Source organism: Myxine glutinosa, chromosome 6 (assembly GCF_964187855.1).
Source record: "Myxine glutinosa chromosome 6, kmMyxGlut1.1, whole genome shotgun sequence".
In the NCBI taxonomy this organism is placed as follows: domain Eukaryota; kingdom Metazoa; phylum Chordata; class Myxini; order Myxiniformes; family Myxinidae; genus Myxine; species Myxine glutinosa.
In genome coordinates this window covers 33,722,019-33,743,799 of record NC_136266.1, presented here as the reverse complement: position 1 = coordinate 33,743,799, position 21,781 = coordinate 33,722,019, and the positions used below count along the sequence as shown (strand labels likewise).

Below are 21,781 nucleotides of genomic sequence, written 5' to 3'. Positions count from 1 at the left end.
TATTCTTGTGTGTGATTTTTAATACATTTGTTCGTTTATAATCATTGGTGTGGTTTCACTATTGATTTCTCACACAGAATAACATATTTTTCTGCCGTGGCTCCTCTCGGGATTCGGAGGTACACCGTGACCAGGGGGTCAGGGAGGAACACGTAACACAGTACACAAGACAATTATTTCATATTTCCTTCAGTCTCTTTTTAAAAAGCATGAATTTTAGATTCAAGTCAAAGTAACTCAATAGCAACAGCTAATAAATGCAGCCACCAATATGTATACGTGCATGAAAAAAGTATATAAACAACATGGCGGCAATTCCAAAAAAAATAAAAAAAATTAGCAGGTCCCACCTCTCTTTAACCCGCCCAGCGCCGGAGGGAACTGATCTGATAGGCTGGTGGCATAAACCCTGCCCTGAATGGACGGATGAATGGAGATTGGATTTAGAGGCTGGCTCCTTTGTAAACGTTTATAAAAGTGTGTGTGCACGGTCACAAGCTTACTTATAGAAAATAAAACACGACCTTAAATATATATACCAATCAGACGAAACTTATTTTTGAAAAGATTGTTATTAAAGCAAAATTCATAAATAAATTAGGGTAAACAACTGCCTTCATCCAAATCTTCAAACATGGGGCTGCACCTCTTTGATAAACATTTTATTACAGCCTTGCCAAGCTGGGCTTTTACAATCATTTATCGTGGCAAACATTCTATTTCATGAAAAGAAGTAAATGACAACTTGGTTTAAATGAAGAATCTATTACATTTTATTTTCATTTCGGTAATGACAAAATATCTACCAATTTTCATGGACGAACAAACGATAAACACGATTGCTTTAGAAGGATTTGGCAATCAGTAATTTTAGGGCTGCCACGAGGGTCCTGAAGAGGCAGAGAGGTTGAGCAATAAAGGTGCTGCGAATATGCCGTGGCCATTCCACCATTGCAGCTCGAGTAAGCTGGTATGTTACTCACTGCACAAGCACAAAAACAAAGACTTACAGCCATGGATACCTTACCTCGTGTCGAAGCATGGAGACAAGGTGTATAAAGTTAAGTACGTCGATGCACCAATAATATTTTCCTTCAGCCAAGCCAGACATGCAGAAGGTGAGATGAAACGATAGAGGATGGTGGTGGGGGAGGCGGCGAGGTTCCAACCAGTGGATTATACAGGAAGTAAGACTTGAAACAAAGCTGAAGAAACATGCTCACAGCAACGTCCACGTTTTCCATGCAAAGGAACAGTCGCAAAATGGGGAAGTTATCCACAAACAAAAAAGCAACAACAAAAGGGTTAATAAAGCTCCATTTCATCCCATCTCAGCATGCAATGGCAAGACTGCAATTCAGGCTCACAAAGGAGAAGGAGAAGAACAAAAATATTCAAGGCTGGCAGGAGAAAGGGGGAAAAAACAAAATTGGCCTTGAAGAAGTGAAGGAAATTAAGGCACACTCCAAATGTGACCAGCGATACGGGGAAAGCCATGTGAGACTCAAGTGGCATTGTGCAGCAGTGCTTCAAGGCTGATAAATGGTCGGACCAACCAACATTCAAATACACATGACAAAGCGAAGAACCAAGAATGTGTGCGGTGAGATGGGACAGAGACGCGCATTGGAAATAGAAAAGACGTGGAGAAAAGAGCAGGCCACGGAACTGGAAATGCAAAAGTGGCACGAGAAGTAAACCGAAAGCACTTTGAAAAGCAAGATGTTCAATTGATACAAGGGTTCAGTGACGGAATGAAAACCAAAAAAAAAAAAAAACATGTACGGAAAGTGAAGATAAAGAAAAATCTGGCAAGTCTCTTTTACAATACGAGTCCATCGTAGGAAGGCCCATCAGACTCTGGCGATTCTTGCCGCAAGCGGAGGTGCTCCACTGTGTTCTGGAAGTGCTTGCCTAGTTGTTCAGTCTCGTCACCAGCCTCTAAACTTGGGAGTTCCTCACGTACCTTCTGGAGAAGCTGGTTTAATAACTGGATGCTCACCTGTGCCAGCACAGAAATCATAGTTTGTATTAAACAGATGAAAGGCCTTGTAAGCGAGTGTAAAAAAAATAATTATAAAAGTGCTCATTTATGCCAGCTTCCCTCATTCAGCAAAATGTCTTCATCTGCCATATTTATTGCTGAGACTGAAGATTAATGCAATGATTCAACGAGAACAGCACTCAGTAGAGGGCATACCTCCACCTGGTTGGCCATATCACTCAATGGTGAAGAATCACCGAAAAAAAATTCTACTAGCCGGATCCAGATCTTCACCAAAATTGAATCGATTTTTCCTTTTGACAAACAGAACCTGTCCAACAAGTTTCGTCCAAATCCATCCACAACTTTGAGATATCCTGCTATGTGTCGTTTTTGGCCCTATCTCCCAATGGTGAAGAATCACTTAAAGAATTCTAGTAGCCGGATCCGAATCTTCACCAAAATCGAATCATTTCGTCCTCGTCACATACGCTACACCCCACCACTTCGCTCTTTCACGAGCCTCGATCTTGTATACAAAAAAAAAAAAAAAAAACCTGCCAAATTTCGTCTGAATCCATCAACAACATTGAGATATTTTGTTCACAAACAGACAGACAGACAGGGGTGAAAACATAACCTCCATCCACCTTTGGTGGCAGAGGTAACCAGACAATGGTTACAACCTCCAAATTTGACCGACTTTATACAAAGAAACATAATAATGCATGTAGAGGAATGCATCGTAATGTTGGTAACCGATACCCATAATCACGTGTCCCTTTAATACACGCCTTTTTTTTTTTTTTTTTTTTTTTTTTTTTTTTTTTTTTTTTTTTTTTTTTTTTTTTTTTTTTTTTTTTTTTTTTTTTTTTTTTTTTTTTTTTTTTTTTTTTTTTTTTTTTTTTTTTTTTTTTTTTTTTTTTTTTTGTATACTGAATCGAGGCTCGTGAAAGAGCTGACATTTACTTCACAAACAAATCAACCAGACAAACAAAATATATAACAAGTACACATACATTCAAAGTACACCGCCCCCATGCCAAATAATTAAATATCCTACAGAGCGGCATTGTCGGGGCAGAGGGAGGCAAAGGGAATTGCAAAAGATGGTGGAACAGAACAAATACATTTCTGGTCAAATTATTTATCGGCCAGTTCATTTTTCAAGAACTAGCCGATCAAGAATTGATGTGGTGCACCGACTACACCTGTCCGAGATAATTATACACGGAAACTTCCAACACGATAGGACGAGGGTCCAAAGCTTTAGAACGCCCTGAAAAATTGTATCATATTTGTACTATACATGCAAGCATGATCATGACAAACACGAGTTCAGGTGAAACATTAACACCCCTCTAAATTGTATTGCAGAAGGATACAAGATGGCGAACAAGCCAAATTCATTATTTATACCTCCGTCACCAAAGGTGGACAGAGGTTGTTTTCAACCTTGGCTTTGTCTGCGAACACAATATCTCAAAGTTGTAGACAGGTTCGGGTGAAATTTGGTGGAGAGGTTGAGTCTGTTAAGAGAGAGATACAAGGACGGAATGATGATTTTGGTGAAGATCCGGATCCATACGAGAAGATCCGGATTTTTTGTTTTTTATTTATTTTTATTTTTTCATTTACTTTAATATTATATTAAAATTAGGAAAAAATAAAAAATAAAATATTTTTTTTATATATAAGTGACTTCACTATTGAGACATACAGGAAAAAACTATATACAAGTACAGATACATTCAAAGTACACCGCGCCCCCATGCCAAATAATTAAATATCCTACAGCGCGGAATTGCCGGGGCGCCTCCGGCACCCGGCAATACCGCAGTGCAGCTCATTGAGGCTGCATTGGGAGGGAGAGGTGTACACTAATTGATTGATTAATTGCATAATTAAAATCAATAAAAGATTATCACAAAACTTTTTCTTATTCAATTGGCTAATAGCATAACTAAACTACTAGTGCTTCATCCGAAGATGTATCTTTTAGAAATTAAATGAAATAAGTCATTAATAAAAAATTAAATAATTAATTGATTAATCAATAAATCAAAAATATCCTTGATAGCCACATTACTTGGTCACTGTCATGTCCAAATATTAGCTTCCCAGCTCAAAAGGTGCCTGAGATATTGGCCAAATGAGAAAGAAAATAAAGAAATGATTAATAATGAAAATAAATAAATAATAATCATTAAAAAATTAAATTATTAATCAATTCGGTCACAGAACACATAAACCACCACCATTTCATCAGAATCTGTAACTGTTTTTTTTTTTTTTTTTTTTAGTAATTAATCGAATAATTAAATAATTAATCGATTAATTGATTAATTGATTAATCAATAAATCAAAAATTTCCTTGATAGCCACATCACTTGGTCACTCATGACCAAATATTAGCTTCCCAGCTCAAAAGGTGCCTGAGATATTGGCCAAATGAGAAAGAAAATAAATAAATGATAATAATGAAAATAAATAAATAATAATCATTAAAAAAAATTAAATTATTAATCAATTCGGTCAGAGAACACATAAACCACCACCATTTCATCAGAATCTGTAGCTTTAAAAAAAATTTTTTTTTGTCATTAATCAAATAATTAATTGATTAATTGATTAATAAATAAATCAAAAATATCATTTGCAGCCAAATCACCTGGTCATTGGCATGTCCAAATATCAGCTTCCTAACTCAAAAGGTGCCTGAGTTAATGGTCAGAAGAGAAAGGAAATTTGATTAATTAAATAAGTACTTAATTAATCGCTAATAATTAAATAACTCATCAATTAATTGATTAATCAAAAAAGAAAAAATACCGTTTTTGACAAAGCACTTTCTCACTACTGTGCCGAAATTTCAGCTTCCTAGCTCAAAGGATGGCTGAGATATCGCCGGGACAAACAAACAAACAAACAAGAAAGAAAGAAAGCAAGAAAACAAACAACCAGAGTGAAAACTGAGTACTCCCTTTCAGCGTGCGTCACTGCCGAGCCCCCTTCGGTGCCCGGCAATGACGATTTGCAATGCCTGGAGATGGCATAGGAAAGGAGCGGTGTACAATAGCATATCTCAAAGTTATGGACGAGTTATGACAAGACTTGGTGGATGGGTGGGTTAGGTGACAATAACAAGCCGATTAGATTTTGGTTCAGGTCCGAATCCAGATCCGGCCCATCAGTGGGTTACAAAACGTAAACTGTTCAGCCTGGTAGAGGTATGCGCTCTACCGAGTGCTGTTCTGGTTGGTTCTTGAGTTTTAATCACAAACAGGAAGTGAGCAAGTTTGCCAAGTCATTTACATTGTGTGACTAAAGCATACGCAGGTGGCATGAAGGTGCAGAATCATTTGCAAAAATGTGGTGGTGTTATTGAAAGATCGTTTTGTGTGAAGCGCACCCCCTCTACTGGACTGCCCTGCATTGCCATGGGTTTTTAATGTTTATTTAAACCCCGGTCCAGCAAACAGCAGTTAACTCGGATTAGTAGTCGCAAGCGATCATCGGTGGGAATGCACTACGAGTCAAACTGCTGTGTGGAATGGCATCACATATGGACAAACTGATCACCATCCTACAAGGCCATTAATGGGCCAGATAGGTTTCAACCACCCATGCAGTGGTAACTCGTCTACTAAAACGAGCTCAACTCCCAGAAGCTGAGAAAGTAAATCTTAAACATCACGGCCTTTCATCGAATTTCAACACACAAGCTATGTACCAATGGGGAATAAAATACCTTAAATGGTAATGGATCCACCGTGAATAAAATAAGCTGACATTTTGGGCACCATTTGCAAATGAATGGTTTTGCATAACGGTATTTGCAAAACTGTGGTGAATTTCTTGTTCTTTTTTTGTTGCAGGCAGACAATGTGTGGTCAAATTCAGCCCCAAATGCCCAATCACTTATTGTTTGCTGTACATTATTTGCTTTACTTTGATTTTTATAAACAAGGCTTTATGGTTTTATTGCTGGCTATCTATTCTTCGGCACATATTTGCTGATTAAACAAAGCACCATGATGCTCATCATTGAGAAAAATGGGGAGGACAACGATTCCTGTTGAGTCTTTAATCTCTTCTCAGTCTAAAAGTAGGCCGCCAGGATGGCCAAGTGCCCTAGAGGTACGTCGTGTCTAGCCTGGCCCGACCGGTATCAGTTGGTGGACTTAAAGATCCCAGGGGGTCCTTCGTGAAGAGAAGGCGAATTATCACCAGCACAATGGACAAATTACAAATTCCTGCCATAACCAGCAGAGGGCATTGCAGCAGCACCTCAGCCACACCCTCAGAGAATGAGTTGTGCTGCATACGAACGAATAAGTCATTTCAACGTAATAAATGATCAAGACCAATTGGTTATAAGCAGACATACAGCCTCAAGGATTCAATGTGAGAATGAAGCGCGTGGAGTTTTTCGACTCGTGGATTGCGGGTGACAGGGTGAAAGTCAGCACTTTGGAAGCAAAGGAGCAGGTGGTGATAAGTTGGCGAGGTTCACAAAGGTGTGTTGTACTGGTGAATGAATGTGCCAAATCCATCATTTCAAACGGGTTGCTTAGAATCATCTAATTTTTACAAGACGTAACATTTTCGGCTCTAACACACCCCAGCCCCTATAACAAACAAACAACATGCATTTTAAGGCCATTTTCCCTGCTAGAGCGGGGGTCAGCCTTGAGGTCCCCATGACAATCTTCTCCATTTTGCCCTATTTTCTGCATCTCCCCTTGTTAACCCCCTTGCCCACATTTCTTCTTCCACCATCTTTAGCCAAGTCTTTCTCGGTCTTCCCCGTCCTCTACTTCCTTCTACATTCATTTCCATCACTCTTCTCAACCAGTCACTTTCATCCTTCCTCAACACATGACCAAACCATCTCAACCTGTTCCTCTTCACAGCATCAATCACAGGCTCTATTCCCATCATCTTTCGCAATTCATCATTTGGCTTCCTCTCTCTCTCAACGATACTCCACACATTCACCGAACCATTCGCATTTCCACCCTTTCCAGCCTGCGTTGCTGCTCTACGTTCATTACCCATGTCTCGCTCCCATAACTCATAACACTTCTCACACATGCAGCATACACCTTTCCATTCAGCTTCAACGACACTCCCCTCCAGACACCCCAGCCCCTATCAATTACAGATTTAACATACTTTATATTTTAATAAATTAAAGAAAACAATTTACTGCCATTTGTTACAATGAAAATCCACTGATGTAGACAGATTTCAACCACCTTATTTATCTTAAAGATAACTATTTAGACAACAGAGGGTGGTCATTTGCTATACACAGGCTATCCAATGAAAGAATCTCAGGTTAAGTTAGATGAAGAAATTGCAAAAAAGGAAGGCCAGGAAAAGATAAATGCGCACATGACAAGCACACATAGTCGTGATGAAACGTCACCTATTGTGGCACCGAACTGAGAAAGAAAGACATGTCGGTGTTTGTCAAAATGGTACACACTTCAGAAAGCAAATACATCATACTAAAACTTTAGAGCCACACATTCAGCTTTTTTAGGCCGAAGGCAACTTACAGCATCGTTTCCTTTCTCGTAGAAAAACACATAGCGATTCAAGATCTCTATGAACAGCTGCACTTGTAGCGAGGCATCCATGCATTGATTTGCAATCTTCACAGCTTTCTTTAGGCAGTCCATGACCCGCTTGCTATCATGCAGCTGAGAGGGGATGAGAGAGCGCACACAGTTTCAAATATAACTAGAAAGTAGAATTTTACACTTGTGTCAATATATATATGCCTCCATCCATGTTACATGTCAACACATTATGTTTGATCTCAATTTAAGGTCACATGAAAAATGAACGGTCTGTTAAGAGAGTGAGAGTGTGACAGAGAGACAGAAAGAGAGAGGGAGAGGGAGACAGAGACAGAGACAGAGACAGAGAGAGAGAGAGCATGAGAAAGAGCATGAGAGAGAGGGAGAGATCGGAAGACAAAAAGAGAGAGAGAGAGACAGACAGAGGAGAGAGAGAGAGAAAGACATCAGATGCCTCTTTCCCGAATTATGGTCTGCAAAATTATTTTCAAAGAGCACACGACCATTGACTTCTTAAAACTAATATTGAATCAATTCACATGTATCAAGTACGGTTTAAATCTCTTGAGTGGTTCATAAGTTTGTTTTTAGATTTTTTTTGTATACATAGTCAAGGCTCGTGTACGAGCTAACACATTACACACGAGAACGGGCACAGACCCATAAAACATACAATAAACAAGAAAGAGCAATCAGAGATTGCAAACCCTCACCAGGATGTATTTTCAGTGTTTTTTTAAGGCTTTTGTGTTAAAACAAATATGGCGGCCGAAACACGTGACCGATGACGTCATATTTTTTTCTCCACTAATTTATTCCTAGATTATGCTCGACATTTCATCTTGATCGGATGAAGTTTTGTACTTGTCGAATTATGACGTCATAATGGAGGCACCTATGACATCATCATTAACATATTTGATTCCCCATGGAGAGTTCTTTACAATGAGCCATGTCTCAATTTTTTATATTGAGCTCTTTCGGAGATAAAGGTGCAAAGTTTTGTTTTTCCCAAGATGGCGGCCGAACCACGTGACCTATGACGTCATAATTACAATTAAAAATTATACAGGTGGAGTTGCACCTATGGTGAAAATTTCCTGTCAATCGGACCAACAGTTGCAGAGAAAATCATATTTATTCTGTGCGGACAAACAAACTGACTCAAATGCAATACCCACTCCTCAGGCGAGGGTAATAAAGGGAGCGGGAGACAGGGGAGGGGGGGGGGGGGGGGGGAGAGGAAAGCGTAGAGGCATAACAACAGTAGAGAACAGGGACGTCAGTATATCTGTGGAAGAGAGAGGGGGTGGGGGAAGGGGTACACGGTACAAAGCAAACCACTAGGAATTTCAGGAAAGAGGTTGGGGATTGAAAGAGGTGGATTTGGGGTGTTTTAACAGGGGTAGAAAAGATCAAGGTTTTGGATGGGGGATGGACCACCTTATGAGAGATGGTGGTGAACAGCTGTTTGAAAGACCTGGAGGGAGGAGTGGGATTGAAGAGAGTGTGGGTGTTTGTTCCAGAGGCGGGAGAAAAGAGGAATGAAAGAGTGAAGGTGAGCAGAGAGTCTTGATTTTGGCAGTTTAACCATAAGAGGGTTGCTGGCAGATCTTGTGCGTCCTGCATGAATATTTGGGGGACAGAGCACATACAGAGCTGGGGAAGCTAGGGCGGAGAGGAGTCTGTAGAAGACAGCAAGACCACCAACCTGCCTGCGGTGAGAGTGAAAGGCCCTCAGAATTGGCTTCATCGTGGGAGATATTTGGATATTTATTTCGATATTTGAGATAAAGGTGTTGCAGTAACATAGGATTTCAATTAAACGGCACTTGACCCAAGTCGTTTGACCTTTTGAAACCAAAATTTAATCAGTTCGTCTTTGTATTACAGTCTAGTTATGCCAAGTTTAGTCAAAATCCCTTCAGCCGGTCACAAGTTATCACGGCAAAGAAAGTCTGCCACTTTGAACTGCCATCTGCAAAAGTCTGTTATCCAAGGGATGCAACACCCGGACTGCAAATCACTGATCCGACTGTTTTGGCTGACCAGAGATATAGCCCAGACAAGGCAGCTCAAAGGTAAATGAACGACCACTGTACTATTCTGTCGGACCAAAGAACCAATGTCATCACACAATTAACAAATGAGGAGGATTGAATGGTTTTGCAGATTGCCAAATTCAAACTTCAGCCACGTGTACACGTCAATGTTTTTGAATATTCAAATTACAACAATCAGAAATTTCTCCAAAACAGATGTCATACTCCATGATACAACATCTATTCTGACACCACTGCATAAGATTTTACCCAGTGCAGTGATGGTACATGAATGCAGTGATTCAACCCAAGAAGCATATTATAATAGAGCTGTGGTGGATGGGTATATGCATGTACGCTCTGTACCCATTGATGGGACAGCTGGCCCGACTCCACTGACAATTGCAACCTGAAAAAAAATCATAGGTCTACCATTTTGAGGGCTCCTCGGTCTCTGGCGTGGGCCCATGGTCCAGTGCTATCTGTATTATTTGAGCTATATAACCATGACACATTTATACATGCACATAAGCAGTAGGCATGCATTTGCTTCAGGAGTATAACCTATCTACACTTTATGTATACTTTTCGGGAACGATTGCGACAGTGGTCTGTATCTTATACACCACCCAAATAAAGGGATGGGCAATTTGTACAATAAATGATATAGCCCTAGTTTTCAAGGCCGATTAGTGTGAAAATACAGAAGGGTCGCCCGCTATTTTTGATGGTACAGTACACTAAATGATTTATAGACGGGTCAATATACAACCAGAACAGCCGTACCCCAAAAAAATTGCAAATTTTAGTTTTATTGCATTTCCTTATATTTTAAGACTTACTTAGGAACATATCAAAAGTTGGACAGAAATGGACCATGGGAAAGTAAAAAAATTTGACATGATAAAAATGTCACAAAACCATGCACGATTCACTACGTCGAAAACGTCTTTGGTTTTTTATTTTTGTTTCTTTTTGTTTATATAAATTAATTTGTTCCACTGAGACCAGCTGCAAAGGCAACATTTTATAACACTTGTTTCGTGTCTTTAACAATGTTTACATCTGCTACCTGACACATGTCTTTAACAATATGACCTCCCAGCATGTAGGCTAATGACCTAATTCCTCACTGGTAGTTGTGCAGCTTGACTGAGTAACAACTCCACATGAATGAGTTAATTACACCTAATTAGGACTCAATTGGACAACGTTGTATGGTAAACATTGGAGATACAATACAATACAACCAAGGCCAAGGCAGTAGCAAAAAGACAGGTAGGCCTATGCATACAATTGCCCCATATATTCTACATGTATTTTGTACTCCTACAACTGTAGTGTATGATGGTATTTATTTTCCAGGTTCTAGAGTTGTGGGGATGCATATTTATTTAATAGGAATGGGACCAGTTGATTGGGGGAAGCGGGGGGGGGGGGGGGGGGGTTCTATCAGTATGTTTTTCTTCTGGACTATACATATCTTTTCCTGGTGCACCTTGTGACTAAGCAACAGAGCCCTTGTATATAATTCATTTCAGATGCAGAAAGCAATGGGATGACCACTATGCAGATTATTCCATAGTATGTTTCCTCCTAATATATATCTTACATAAATATCTCAGTTTCAGGGGCGGAGAATGCTCTGATGGCATTCAATGTATATGGCCAATGTAAATTGACTGCATGCTTCTAAAAGATCTCATTTTTGTATTTTCAGAGATAGAAAATGAACTCTTTATATGGTAAAGAGACCTGCCCTTTATGCCAAAGGGGATTGGACTGTGAGGAAACAGTATCAGTTCGTGAGAAAGGAGCAGAAGGCATCAACCGTGCAAGTGCCGAAAGGGGTGTTGACATCAGAATTCTAGCTGGTACCAGTGTTCACAAATCATGCCGAGTGAATCACATAAACAAAAAGGACATTGCTTTAACCAAGAAGGATCATGCGGAATCAGGTCCATCAGTCAAGAGGAGTGCTCGCATTTCCCTGGGACCATATGACAGTAAAACACATTGCCTTTTCTGCGGCACTGAAGTTAAGGAAGAGGGCCCAAAGCGAGGCCATGCAGAAACAGCCAGTTTTGGCTACGTGAAGACTGACGCATTTGTTAAAACTATATCAGTTCATTGCAAAACAAGGAGCGATGAATGGGCCCTTGCTGTTCAAGGCCGCATTGAATATTTTGAGGGTGATCTCCATGCAGCTGACTGTGTGTACCACAAGTCCTGCAACATTAATTTCCGCACAATGCGAGACATTCCACAACGGTTCAAGCCGACTGAGTCAAACAAGAGACGAAAAATGGGAAGGCCTAAGGACAGTGACCAGAATGAGGCTTTCGATAAGGTGTGCTCTTTTCTTGAAGACAATGATGAGGAACAGTTAACAATTACAGACCTCGTGGCTAGAATGGAACAATACCTGGGCGATAGTGCTCAAACAAGCAGGCAATGATACTGTTGATTATAGAGGTGTTGCACAAGGAAGGCTGTGAGGTGATCCAAGCAGAGGGAGATGCTGATGTTGAGATTGCAAAAGCGGCCGTCGCAAATGCGGCTTCCAGATCTACAACCCTCATTGGAGAAGATACAGATCTCCTTCTCCTCCTGCTCTTCTATATGGTGGAGACAAACTGCATTGAACTCTATTTCCGTTCTGACAAGGCAAAATCAAATGTCTACAATATCAAAGTCCTTCAGCAGATACTTGGAAATGCAGCCTGCAGAGATATATTGTTCCTTCATGCATTAACTGGCTGTGACGCAACGTCTCGTGTCTTTGCGATTGGAAAGAAGTCAGGGTTTCAAAGAATCATCAAGAAAGAAAAGGAACTGATAGACAGCTCAAAGGTGTTCTGTAAACCACAGCAGAGTCAGGATGTTATTGAAACTGCAGGCTGCAGAGCAATGGTGGCATTGTTTAAAGCAAATCAGAACGACTCATTGGCATCGATCAGATACAACATTCTCTGCAAAAAGGTTGCAAGGGCTAAGGCATTTGTCACTCCTGAAAGACTGCCACCCACATCCGCTGCCTGCAAGCTTCATTCTCTGCGGACCTATTACCAGGTAATGGAATGGATGGGCCTTTGTTGTGGAATGGAGCCAACGGAGTGGGGATGGAAGGTAGAAGGAGGAAAACTTGTTCCAGTGATGACAGACAAAAGCCCTGCTCCAGACATACTACTTCAGATGATTCACTGCAACTGTTCAGGGGGGTGCAAAACACTAAGGTGTTCATGTAGGAAGCATGGATTAGAGTGCACCAGTGCATGTGGACATTGCCAGGACAGCAACTGTGACAATATGAGTGTTGAACCAGACATAGAGGAGGAGGAGGAGGACGATGAAACTGGAATCTAAGACTAGAAGGCATATGGTACTTCCACATGTGTCAAAATTGTCCAATTTTTTATATGTGGCTTTCCATGTCATAGACTGGCAGAAACAATCAAAGAACATATATTTGTGCAAATATTTACTTTAAATTGCGAATGGTCTCAGGATTAGCACTGGATAAACTACCAGCAACGATCATAATACAAATATTGGTGCAAAATTTACTTTAAATTGTTAGTGGTCTGATGATTATCAGTCAATTTTTTTACGTTTTATCTGCCGGCAGCCATCTTGTTTTCTGACGTCACTGAGGGACTTTCCCATGCGTCAAAATTGTCCAACTTTTAATATGTTGTCTTCCACTTCATAAACTACTAGAAATAAGCATAAAACAAAAATTTGCAATTTTTTTGGGGTCAGGCAGTATATTGACCCGTCTATTAAGTGGGTTATCAAACAAGTTTTCCTGAGTAAAATATGGCAAAAGGAAGAAAACAAACAAACGTAACACGCACCTCGTTACTCCCTTTGTCAGCACTATGCCCTGACCAGAAGAGATGTGAGCAGATTGTAACAGCACGGCACTGGTCAGGCTTTTTGAGCAGCTTGGAAGCAGCAAGGGCACATTGAGTGCGCAACGGTTCATGATTCTCCTCTCCGAAGCAGCGACTCCTTTCCAGCGTGCCGATGATCAATGTTATGGCGGCCAGTTGAGCCTTCGAGTCGCTGATTTCATCCTCATACAATGAGAAAGCCTGTAAAAAGTACCAAGAGGACAAGTGGAACATTTACAAAAATTACAGGAAGTCAAGTGGTACAACCACCTCTAAAGGTGGTTATAAGTGGTACAACCACCAAAAGAGGCCAACAAAATAATAACTCGACATAATCACAGGGAAACATTTTGAATGTTGGAGCTATGAATGTTTCACAACACAGGAATAGTTTCTGCTCATTTGTTATTTGGTAGAATGCCTGCGTAAAATTAAGGAATTGATGCTTATAAGGGTTAAGGAATGTAAAACAAAGTTAAAGTGCAATTCATCAATCGTACTGTTATGAATTTGGTAGAGCAACATCTAGAGCTAGGTAGATCTGTATAGGTAGGGATTCGACTGTCGTGACAGGGACTCTACATGTAATAAGTTCTTGATGTTTAGGCGTTTGTCGGGATAAAGTGTATAATTGTGGATCTACCAGGAGATTCGTGTGATAAGTAGTGAGGGATTAAAGATAACGCCCCTGTGAGTCTCACCTAGTAGTCAAACCTTTGTCCATTATGGCACTGCAAACCACATAAACATTAGTTAGGTCCCTAGCGCAACATTAAATAATTCCTTTCCCTGACATGACTTCGGAACAAACGGACAGGAAACCAGGCCAAAAACACCGCCACAATTGGCCGCCACCATTTACACCTCCAAGGCCTACAAACCTCGCCTAGCACGTGTTATAACACAAGAACCGCGGGGTCGGGGACGGGAGAGTGGAGTGATGCCGCAGAGGGCGTGACCTGGGCGAGCCGGCGAGTTGGAGGCTTTTATTGGCTGAGGAGTGCACCAATGTGACGTCATCGGCCAGAGATATTATTGACGGTCGGACGCCACGCCATTATCGGCAGTTGGCTGCCAGCACTCCCGGTGTGAGTGGAGTTCGAAGGAGTTCATGGCTTGAGAAGGTCCCGGTGCGATCCCGAGTTTGGAGAGTCCTTCCTGTCCCTGGTCGAGTGGAGTTAACTTGCTTTGTGCAGCCCTGCGTTGGACCTTTGGAGCAAGGGAGCTCGTGGTGTGCTGTTGAGTTGAACCGACGAGGCCTGGTGGCGCTCGGAGGCAGACGGAGAGGGCCGCGGGGCCGTGTTACACTGAAGACGACTAGAGCCAGATAAGCCCGAGCTCTGCGTTTACACTTTACATGACGAGACGTGTTATTTTCGTATTCATCTCCCTCGTATCGTGTTTGATATCTGTTGTGTGTAGGATCCCAATTTAGGCTTCTTATTAGAGTTATTACCGGCACGTGCTTTTTCACCGTTTTTACTTTTCATGAATAAATCCTTGTATTATTTTCTGTTTATATCTGAACGCAGTTTCCTGTTTCATTTTAATAGGTAAGGCTGCGGAGCTTTGCTGTGTCCCGCCATTCCGCGTGTTTGTGCCCGATTTGAATCCGCTATTGAGTTTGCGCCTCAGGAGTTGAAAGCCTCGCAATCGGCCTCCGCAACGGTGGTGTTAATCGCGGTTGCGTGACAAGTGGTGTCAGGAGTGTGGGATTCGAACCCGTCGGACAAATTTTCTTTTGTCCGCGGCGAGACATCGACACGGTCGGGCGTACATTGCGCCTGACGTTCGAACGCAAAATTTTTATCGGCTAGGCGGAGAAATTTGTATAGTCAATTGGACATACGGAGCGCTATATCGCGTCTTCGTCAAATTTAAATTGTTACTGGAATTATTAAAATAAATACGCGCGCGGGAAACAATCTTCGGGAAGGCGGATGTCGGAGATTGACGAAATGGAGGTACGCAGCGAGGCCTCCGTCAGCGTCGGGAGTGAGCCGGAAATAGGGGAATTAGATATAGAGGTGAGCCTTGGAACCTCCCCCGTCCCGAGCACCAACTTATCCCCCTCCCCTCCCGGGGAGCCGGGAACAAGTGGGACATCCCCCATAGACACCCAGGCCTTAATGCAAATTATGGAGCGATTGGGAAAGCAGATGGGAGATATGAACGAACAGAGTGAGCGAGCCAGTCGGGAATTGAATGACAAAATTGATGGGCTGGAAAATAAAATGGAGGGAATGAGTAATGATATGGGAGAAATGAAAAGTGGGCTGGAAAATAGACTGGAGGGAATGAGTAAGGAGATGGGAGAAATGAAAAACAAAATGGAATCCCAGGGGAATGAATGTAGGGAAGGAATGAAGGATATGAGTGACCAAATTAATGGATTAAAAGGGGAAATGAATGCTCAGAACGAGCAATTGGAGAACAAAATTAATGCCCAAACCAAAAACATGGAGGGGCAAATGGATAGATTAAAGGAGGGTTTGAAAGAACAGATCGAAGGGATGAACAGCAAAATTGAGGGATTGGAGGGAAAAGTGAAAGAACGAATGAATGAACAAATGAAAGAGGAATTGAAAAATTGGAAGGAAAAATTGGGGAAATGGCACAACAGCTGGGGAAACGAATTGATGGCATAGAAGGGAGTGTGCAAAACCAAATTACGGGCAGACTGGGGGAATTGGAGGATAAAGTAGAAACTAGAAGGGGGGAGATGGAAAAAGCCATAGGGGTGGCAAGTGAATCGATACGGACAGAATTAATGTCAAAAATAGAGGAGGGCGTGACCCAGGCTGTCCGAAAGGGGGAAGCGTTGGAGGGTCGAATTGATAAAGCAAATGGGGACCTGGAAGGCTATCGGGGCCGGGTGGATGCCAGAATGCGACAGAATGCGACATTCCTGGGAAAACCACATTTCAAATCTGGCCTCCAAAGCCAGTCGCCGACTGGGCATCCTCCGTCGTGCGAAGTCCTTCCTTGGCACACCTGAGCTCCTCACCACATACAAGGCTTTCATCCGCAGCTCTATGGAATACTGCTCTCCCCTCTGGTCTGGTGCTCCTGCCTCACACCTAGCCCGTCTTCACGCTGTTGAAACCAAAGCGTTCAGAATCATTGGAATCTCCAACGATGAAGCTAACTCCAAGGGCCTTTCACTCACTCACCGCAGGCAGGTTGGTGGTCTTTCCGTCTTCTACCGACTCCTCTCTGGCCTTGCCCCCCCCCCCCCCCAGCCCTCTCTGGGCTCTGTCCCCCAAATATTCCTACAGGTCGCACAAGATCTGCCTGCAACCCTCTTATGGTTAAACTGCCAAAATCAAGACTTTCTGCTCACCTTCACTCCTTCATTCCTCTTTTCTCCCGCCTCTGGAACAAACTCCCTCACTCTCTTCAATCCCACTCCACCCTCCAGGTCTTTAAAACAGCTGTTCACCACCATCTCTTATCCTCCCCCATCCAAAACCTTGATCTTTTCTACCCCCGCTAATTTCGGTCCCCTTGTGTTTTATACCTCTCCCCCCCCCCCCCCCCTCCCCTTCCCACACCTCCTGCCCCCAAGCCCTCTCCCTCCCACACTTCTCTCTGCTCTCAAATGTTGTGGTTGTGTGCTTCCCCTTCTCTCCCCATCTTGTCTTCCGCTCCCTCTTTTTGTATATTTTGTTTGTCTGGTTGATTTGTTTGTGAAATAAATGTTAGCTCTTTCACGAGCCTCGATTCAGTATACAAAAGAAAAAGAAAAGCAGAGTGAGGAATGGGGACTGCTCAACCAACAGGGGGGCAAATTGGCCGAGGAGGTGAAAGGGTTGGAAACCTGCATAAAAGAGCAGGAGCAAGGGTTAATTGAGAAAGGCCTGTGGGGGCCGCAAATGGATAATGAAAGGGTGAGTGATTTGATGCAGGAGCGACTGGATGTCTGGGACAATACCATCAAGGAGGAGGTTGGTCGGGTTCAAGAGAGCCTGAGGGAAGAGGTGAGTAGGTCGGTTAAACATCTTCAGGATCAGATTAAGGTGACCCAGGAGACCCTCACCACGAGCCACATTTGGACACCAGAGGCTCCGAAACGGAATACCCAGTTGGGGGGGGGGGGGGGTGTTTTGGCCCCGGACTGGATTTGGACAGAGAGGAATCGGGGAATAGACTCTGGAAAAACAATCCCCCTCGTACATTTTGACGGATCAGGGAGCCTCGAGGCTTTCCTGACGCAATTTGAGTGCGTGTCTCAGCTCAATGGTTGGGGAGAGCGGGAGCGCATGGGGAATCTGGTGGCGACACTGCGGGGGTCAGCCGCAGACGTGTTAAACGTAGTCCCAGAGGGAATATTGACCAGCAAGGCCATCTGTGAGGCCTTGAATAACAGGTACGGGACAGGCGCAAGGTGCGACCTGGTCAGGGCACAGCTGCTGCATCGCAGGCAAAAGCCTAACGAGACATTGCAGGAGCTGGCCCAGGATATACACCAATCTGTGAGGATAGCATACAGGGACCTACCAGCACAGGCGTGGGACAAGCTGGCGATCGAAAAATTTATGGCGGCTCTTCCTGATCCCGAGGTCCGGACGTTGGTGGAGTTACAGGACCCACCCATGGTGCACCGGGCGGCGGAATGCACGGCGAGACTGACCTTTTTGAGAAGGTCGAACCGCGCATCGGAAAGGGCACCTGTGACGGTACGGCAGGCCGAGGTGTGGGATCAGGAAAAGCCAGAGGATGACATAGGGCGAATGTTAAGGGGAATCAGCCGCCAGCTGACAAATTTGACCGGGGGCAAATTTGCAGGGAGCGAGTCACGACAGTTTGGTCCAGGTTTGCCATCGGGACGGCCTGATTTTTATCGGGCTGGGCTGGGAGAAAGGGGTGCTCCGCCTGGCTACCGGTGGGGTCCGTTCTTGGGGACTTGTTTTAGATGTGGGAGAAGAGGGCAGTCAGAGGAATTGTCGGCAACCATATGGGCCCCCACCTCCTGACAGGCTTCGCAGCCCAGAAAGGAGGGGGCCCCCAGTAGGTCCACAGGCGCCAGACAGAGGACCACCACCTCGGCCTGGGCCAATAGCAATAGAGTGTGCGGGAAACTAGAACGAGCTGAGCATATGGGCCATGCTCGGCTGGCATGTGTATGGCAAAGCATCCCTCTTTGGTGAGGTTAGTGAAATGTGACAAATGTTTGGCATGGGTAATCTGTGGGTTAGATGCAAACTTAAGGGTGGATTTTGAAATGTCATGGCGGACACTGTACAGTGACGCCATTATTGATCCCGGTGTGTAGACCAAAGAGTTGGAGGCTGTGATGAAATTAATAGGGTAGCAAGACACAGCTTTCAACTGGTTGCGGGGGCAACTGTGCTGATATTTGGGACGCGGGATCATGGGGATGCAGTTGTGTGGTCTGTGGGTCAACGTGGTGCTGTGCGTGTCCGAGGTGTGTGGACCATGTCTTCTGGGTGGGTCTCCTGGTGGAGCATGACTGTTGACTGGACCTTGGTGTGGTCAAGTGTGGGTGAGCACTGGGGGGGCTGCAGTTCTGTAGTCGGACTGGGGGATGATGGGGAGGTGCAGAGGACGTGGCTGTAGGGATGCCACGCACTGCGACCGTGCCCCCCAGGGCCGAGGTTGTGTGTACGGTAGTGTGTGTTGTGGCAGCAAGTGCTCACCACATTGGCCAGCTGGGGCTGGTGCAGCTGTGTTCCTCGCAGGGGGGCCGAAGGAAGGATGGTGGGTCGCACACTTATGGACACTCATGGGCCATGTTGGCGTTTTGACTGCTCACCTTGTCCCGATGACCCTTGCACGGTAGAGGTGCAGAGCTGTCGTGGCCACAGGTAGTTGTGTAGCGATGATCACCGTTGGATGCGGATCCACATACCTGCCAGTGTAGTGGGGACAAAAGAGAAATTTGGAAGTATTTGGTAGGCCCAATGTGAAATTTTGGGAATTGTGTGGTGGATGACACTCTTGGACCCGACCAACCTGCAACTACCTGCACTTGAGGTGAGTGTTTTGAGGAGTACCCAGGAGACCTTTCTTCAATGAAGAAAAGTACTGTCCCAGGCTTCAGGACTGGCTTTGGAAATTGGGGACATGTAATTTGGAGTTGGGAGGCTGGTGAGAGTGATGACATGGCCGGTGAGGGGATGGAATGGGGGCCACACAGTGTCTTGTGGGTGGCGTATGTTTTTGTGTTGTGGTTATGTGTTTTGATGTGGTCGTGAGGTTGGAAAAATATGAGCGAGTGGTGCTTATTGAGTTTTGAAATGTGTTTTGGAAATGGAAATGTGTAATGATTCAATGATTTGAACTGTGAATGGGATTTCACATGTAGCAGGCCATGGCAAACTTTGAAACACCTTTTGTACTACCATCATCTATGGAATTGTGCTGAGTTGTGTGGAGAATTGAATGGCAGTGGGGGAGGAAGTGTGTTTTGGGGTCTTGTGGGTGGGGAAGGTGTGTGTGTCCGCAGGTACAGAGCAAGCTCTGAGGAGCGATGCCTGCGGGCCCCCCTCTGCGGCAATTACCCCTGGCAGCCGGTGGTAACTGGAAATTGGAGCTCGTCGGTGGAGGGTCTGGTTGGGCGCCGCGGGGTGAGGAAGTCCCCCGGTGACCCGTGTTGCTGCGCGGAAACAGGAGGCAAGGGAGCCTGGTGTGTGTGGAGACCCTCACCGGAGAGGTAACGGCGGAAAGGGGCTGTTGGGCTGTCACGGGGCGAAGAGGTAAAGGGGGGGGGGGGGCAGTGAACTTGTAAGTCGGTTGACTTGTTTTTGGGATCGCGGGCACCACAGCCTGATGCGCCCCCACCATCTTTTTGTGCGGTACCTCCCCGCTGCCTAGTTAGGGAATGCACACACACGCGAATGACATCAATGCCATGGTCCTGCAGGGGGGTGTATTGGAATAAGTGCTTTGTTGACTTTCGAAATGCCTTGATGATTTTTGGAATGTAATGATGAGTTTTGGAATGAGGATGAGCGGTTAAGGGGTCTGTGTTGAATGAATGTGGGCGAAATACACCGAGCCATGTCACTCACCTGCAACATCTGGACAGGGCCCGTGGAAATTTAGGGGGTGCATTGGGATGGCCCCACAGGTAAGGTTGTGTCTTGTGGCATCCACCGGGGGACGCGGTCTGTAGACCGGGGTATGTACAAAGGATAGAGTTTTGAGTTTTTGTAAGATGGTTAAGTTTGTGGATAAGGTATGAGTTTTGGTGTGTTGTTTGTTTCCTCCCTCCGCAGGAACAATGAAGAAAATGTACATACTTGCATGATGGTTAAGGGGTTTAGCATGGTAAGGAAGTGTAGGTAGGTAGTCCGACTCACTTCCCACAGCCCTTCCTGATTTATTTCATAGGTTAATTAAGTGTGTGACTAGTGTTAAGGCTGGAATGGTAGCGCCTGCGGTGAACCTTGCAGGCGCTACGGTTCCAGGGGGGGGGGGGGGGGGGCTGTGTTATGAATTTGGTAGAGCAACATCTAGAGCTAGGTAGATCTGTATAGGTAGGTATTCGACTGTCGTGACAGGGACTCTACATGTAATAAGTTCTTGATGTTTAGGCGTTTGTCGGGATAAAGTGTATAATTGTGGATCTACCAGGAGATTCGTGTGATAAGTTGTGAGGGATTCAAGATAACGCCCCTGTGAGTCTCACCTAGTAGTCAAACCTTTGTCCATTATGGCACTGCAAACCACATAAACATTAGTTAGGTCCCTAGCGCAACATTAAATAATTCCTTTCCCTGACAATGACTTCGGAACAAACGGACAGGAAACCAGGCCAAAAACACCGCCACAATTGGCTGCCACCATTTACACCCCCAAGGCCTACAAACCTCGCCTAGCACGTGTTATAACACAAGGACCGCGGGGTCGGGGACGGGAGAGTGGAGTGATGCCGCAGAGGGCGTGACCTGGGCGAGCCGGGAGGCTTTTATTGGCTGAGGAGTGCGCCAATGCGACGTCATCGGCCAGAGATATTATCGACGGTCGGACGCCACGCCATTATCGGCAGTTGGCTGCCAGCACTCCCGGTGTGAGTGGAGTTCGAAGGAGTTCACGGCTTGAGAAGGTCCCGGTGCGATCCCGAGTTTGGAGAGTCCTTCCTCTCCCTGGTCGAGTGGAGTTCGCTTGCTTTGTGCAGCCCTGCGTTGGACCTTTGGAGCAAGGGAGCTTGTGGTGTGCCGTTGAGTTGAACCGACGAGGCCTGGTGGCGCTCGGAGGCGGACGAAGAGGGCCGCGGGGCCGTGTTACACTGAAGACGACTAG

General features: G+C 44.5%; 1 protein-coding gene across 1 annotated transcript in view; it reads right to left on the bottom strand.

The window, feature by feature from the left end:
• Nucleotides 1–646: 646 nt before the first annotated feature.
• Nucleotides 647–21,781, bottom strand: part of VPS35 (VPS35 retromer complex component) — a 68,502-nt gene continuing 47,367 nt past the window's right edge. The window contains exons 15-17 of the mRNA XM_068119812.2: nucleotides 13,475–13,714; nucleotides 7,552–7,695; nucleotides 647–2,002 (exon numbers count right to left, since the gene is read on the bottom strand). Of these exons, the coding sequence (XP_067975913.1) occupies nucleotides 1,823–2,002; nucleotides 7,552–7,695; nucleotides 13,475–13,714 (564 nt within the window). The 3' untranslated portion in view covers nucleotides 647–1,822. The remainder of the gene's footprint in view (nucleotides 2,003–7,551; nucleotides 7,696–13,474; nucleotides 13,715–21,781) is intronic.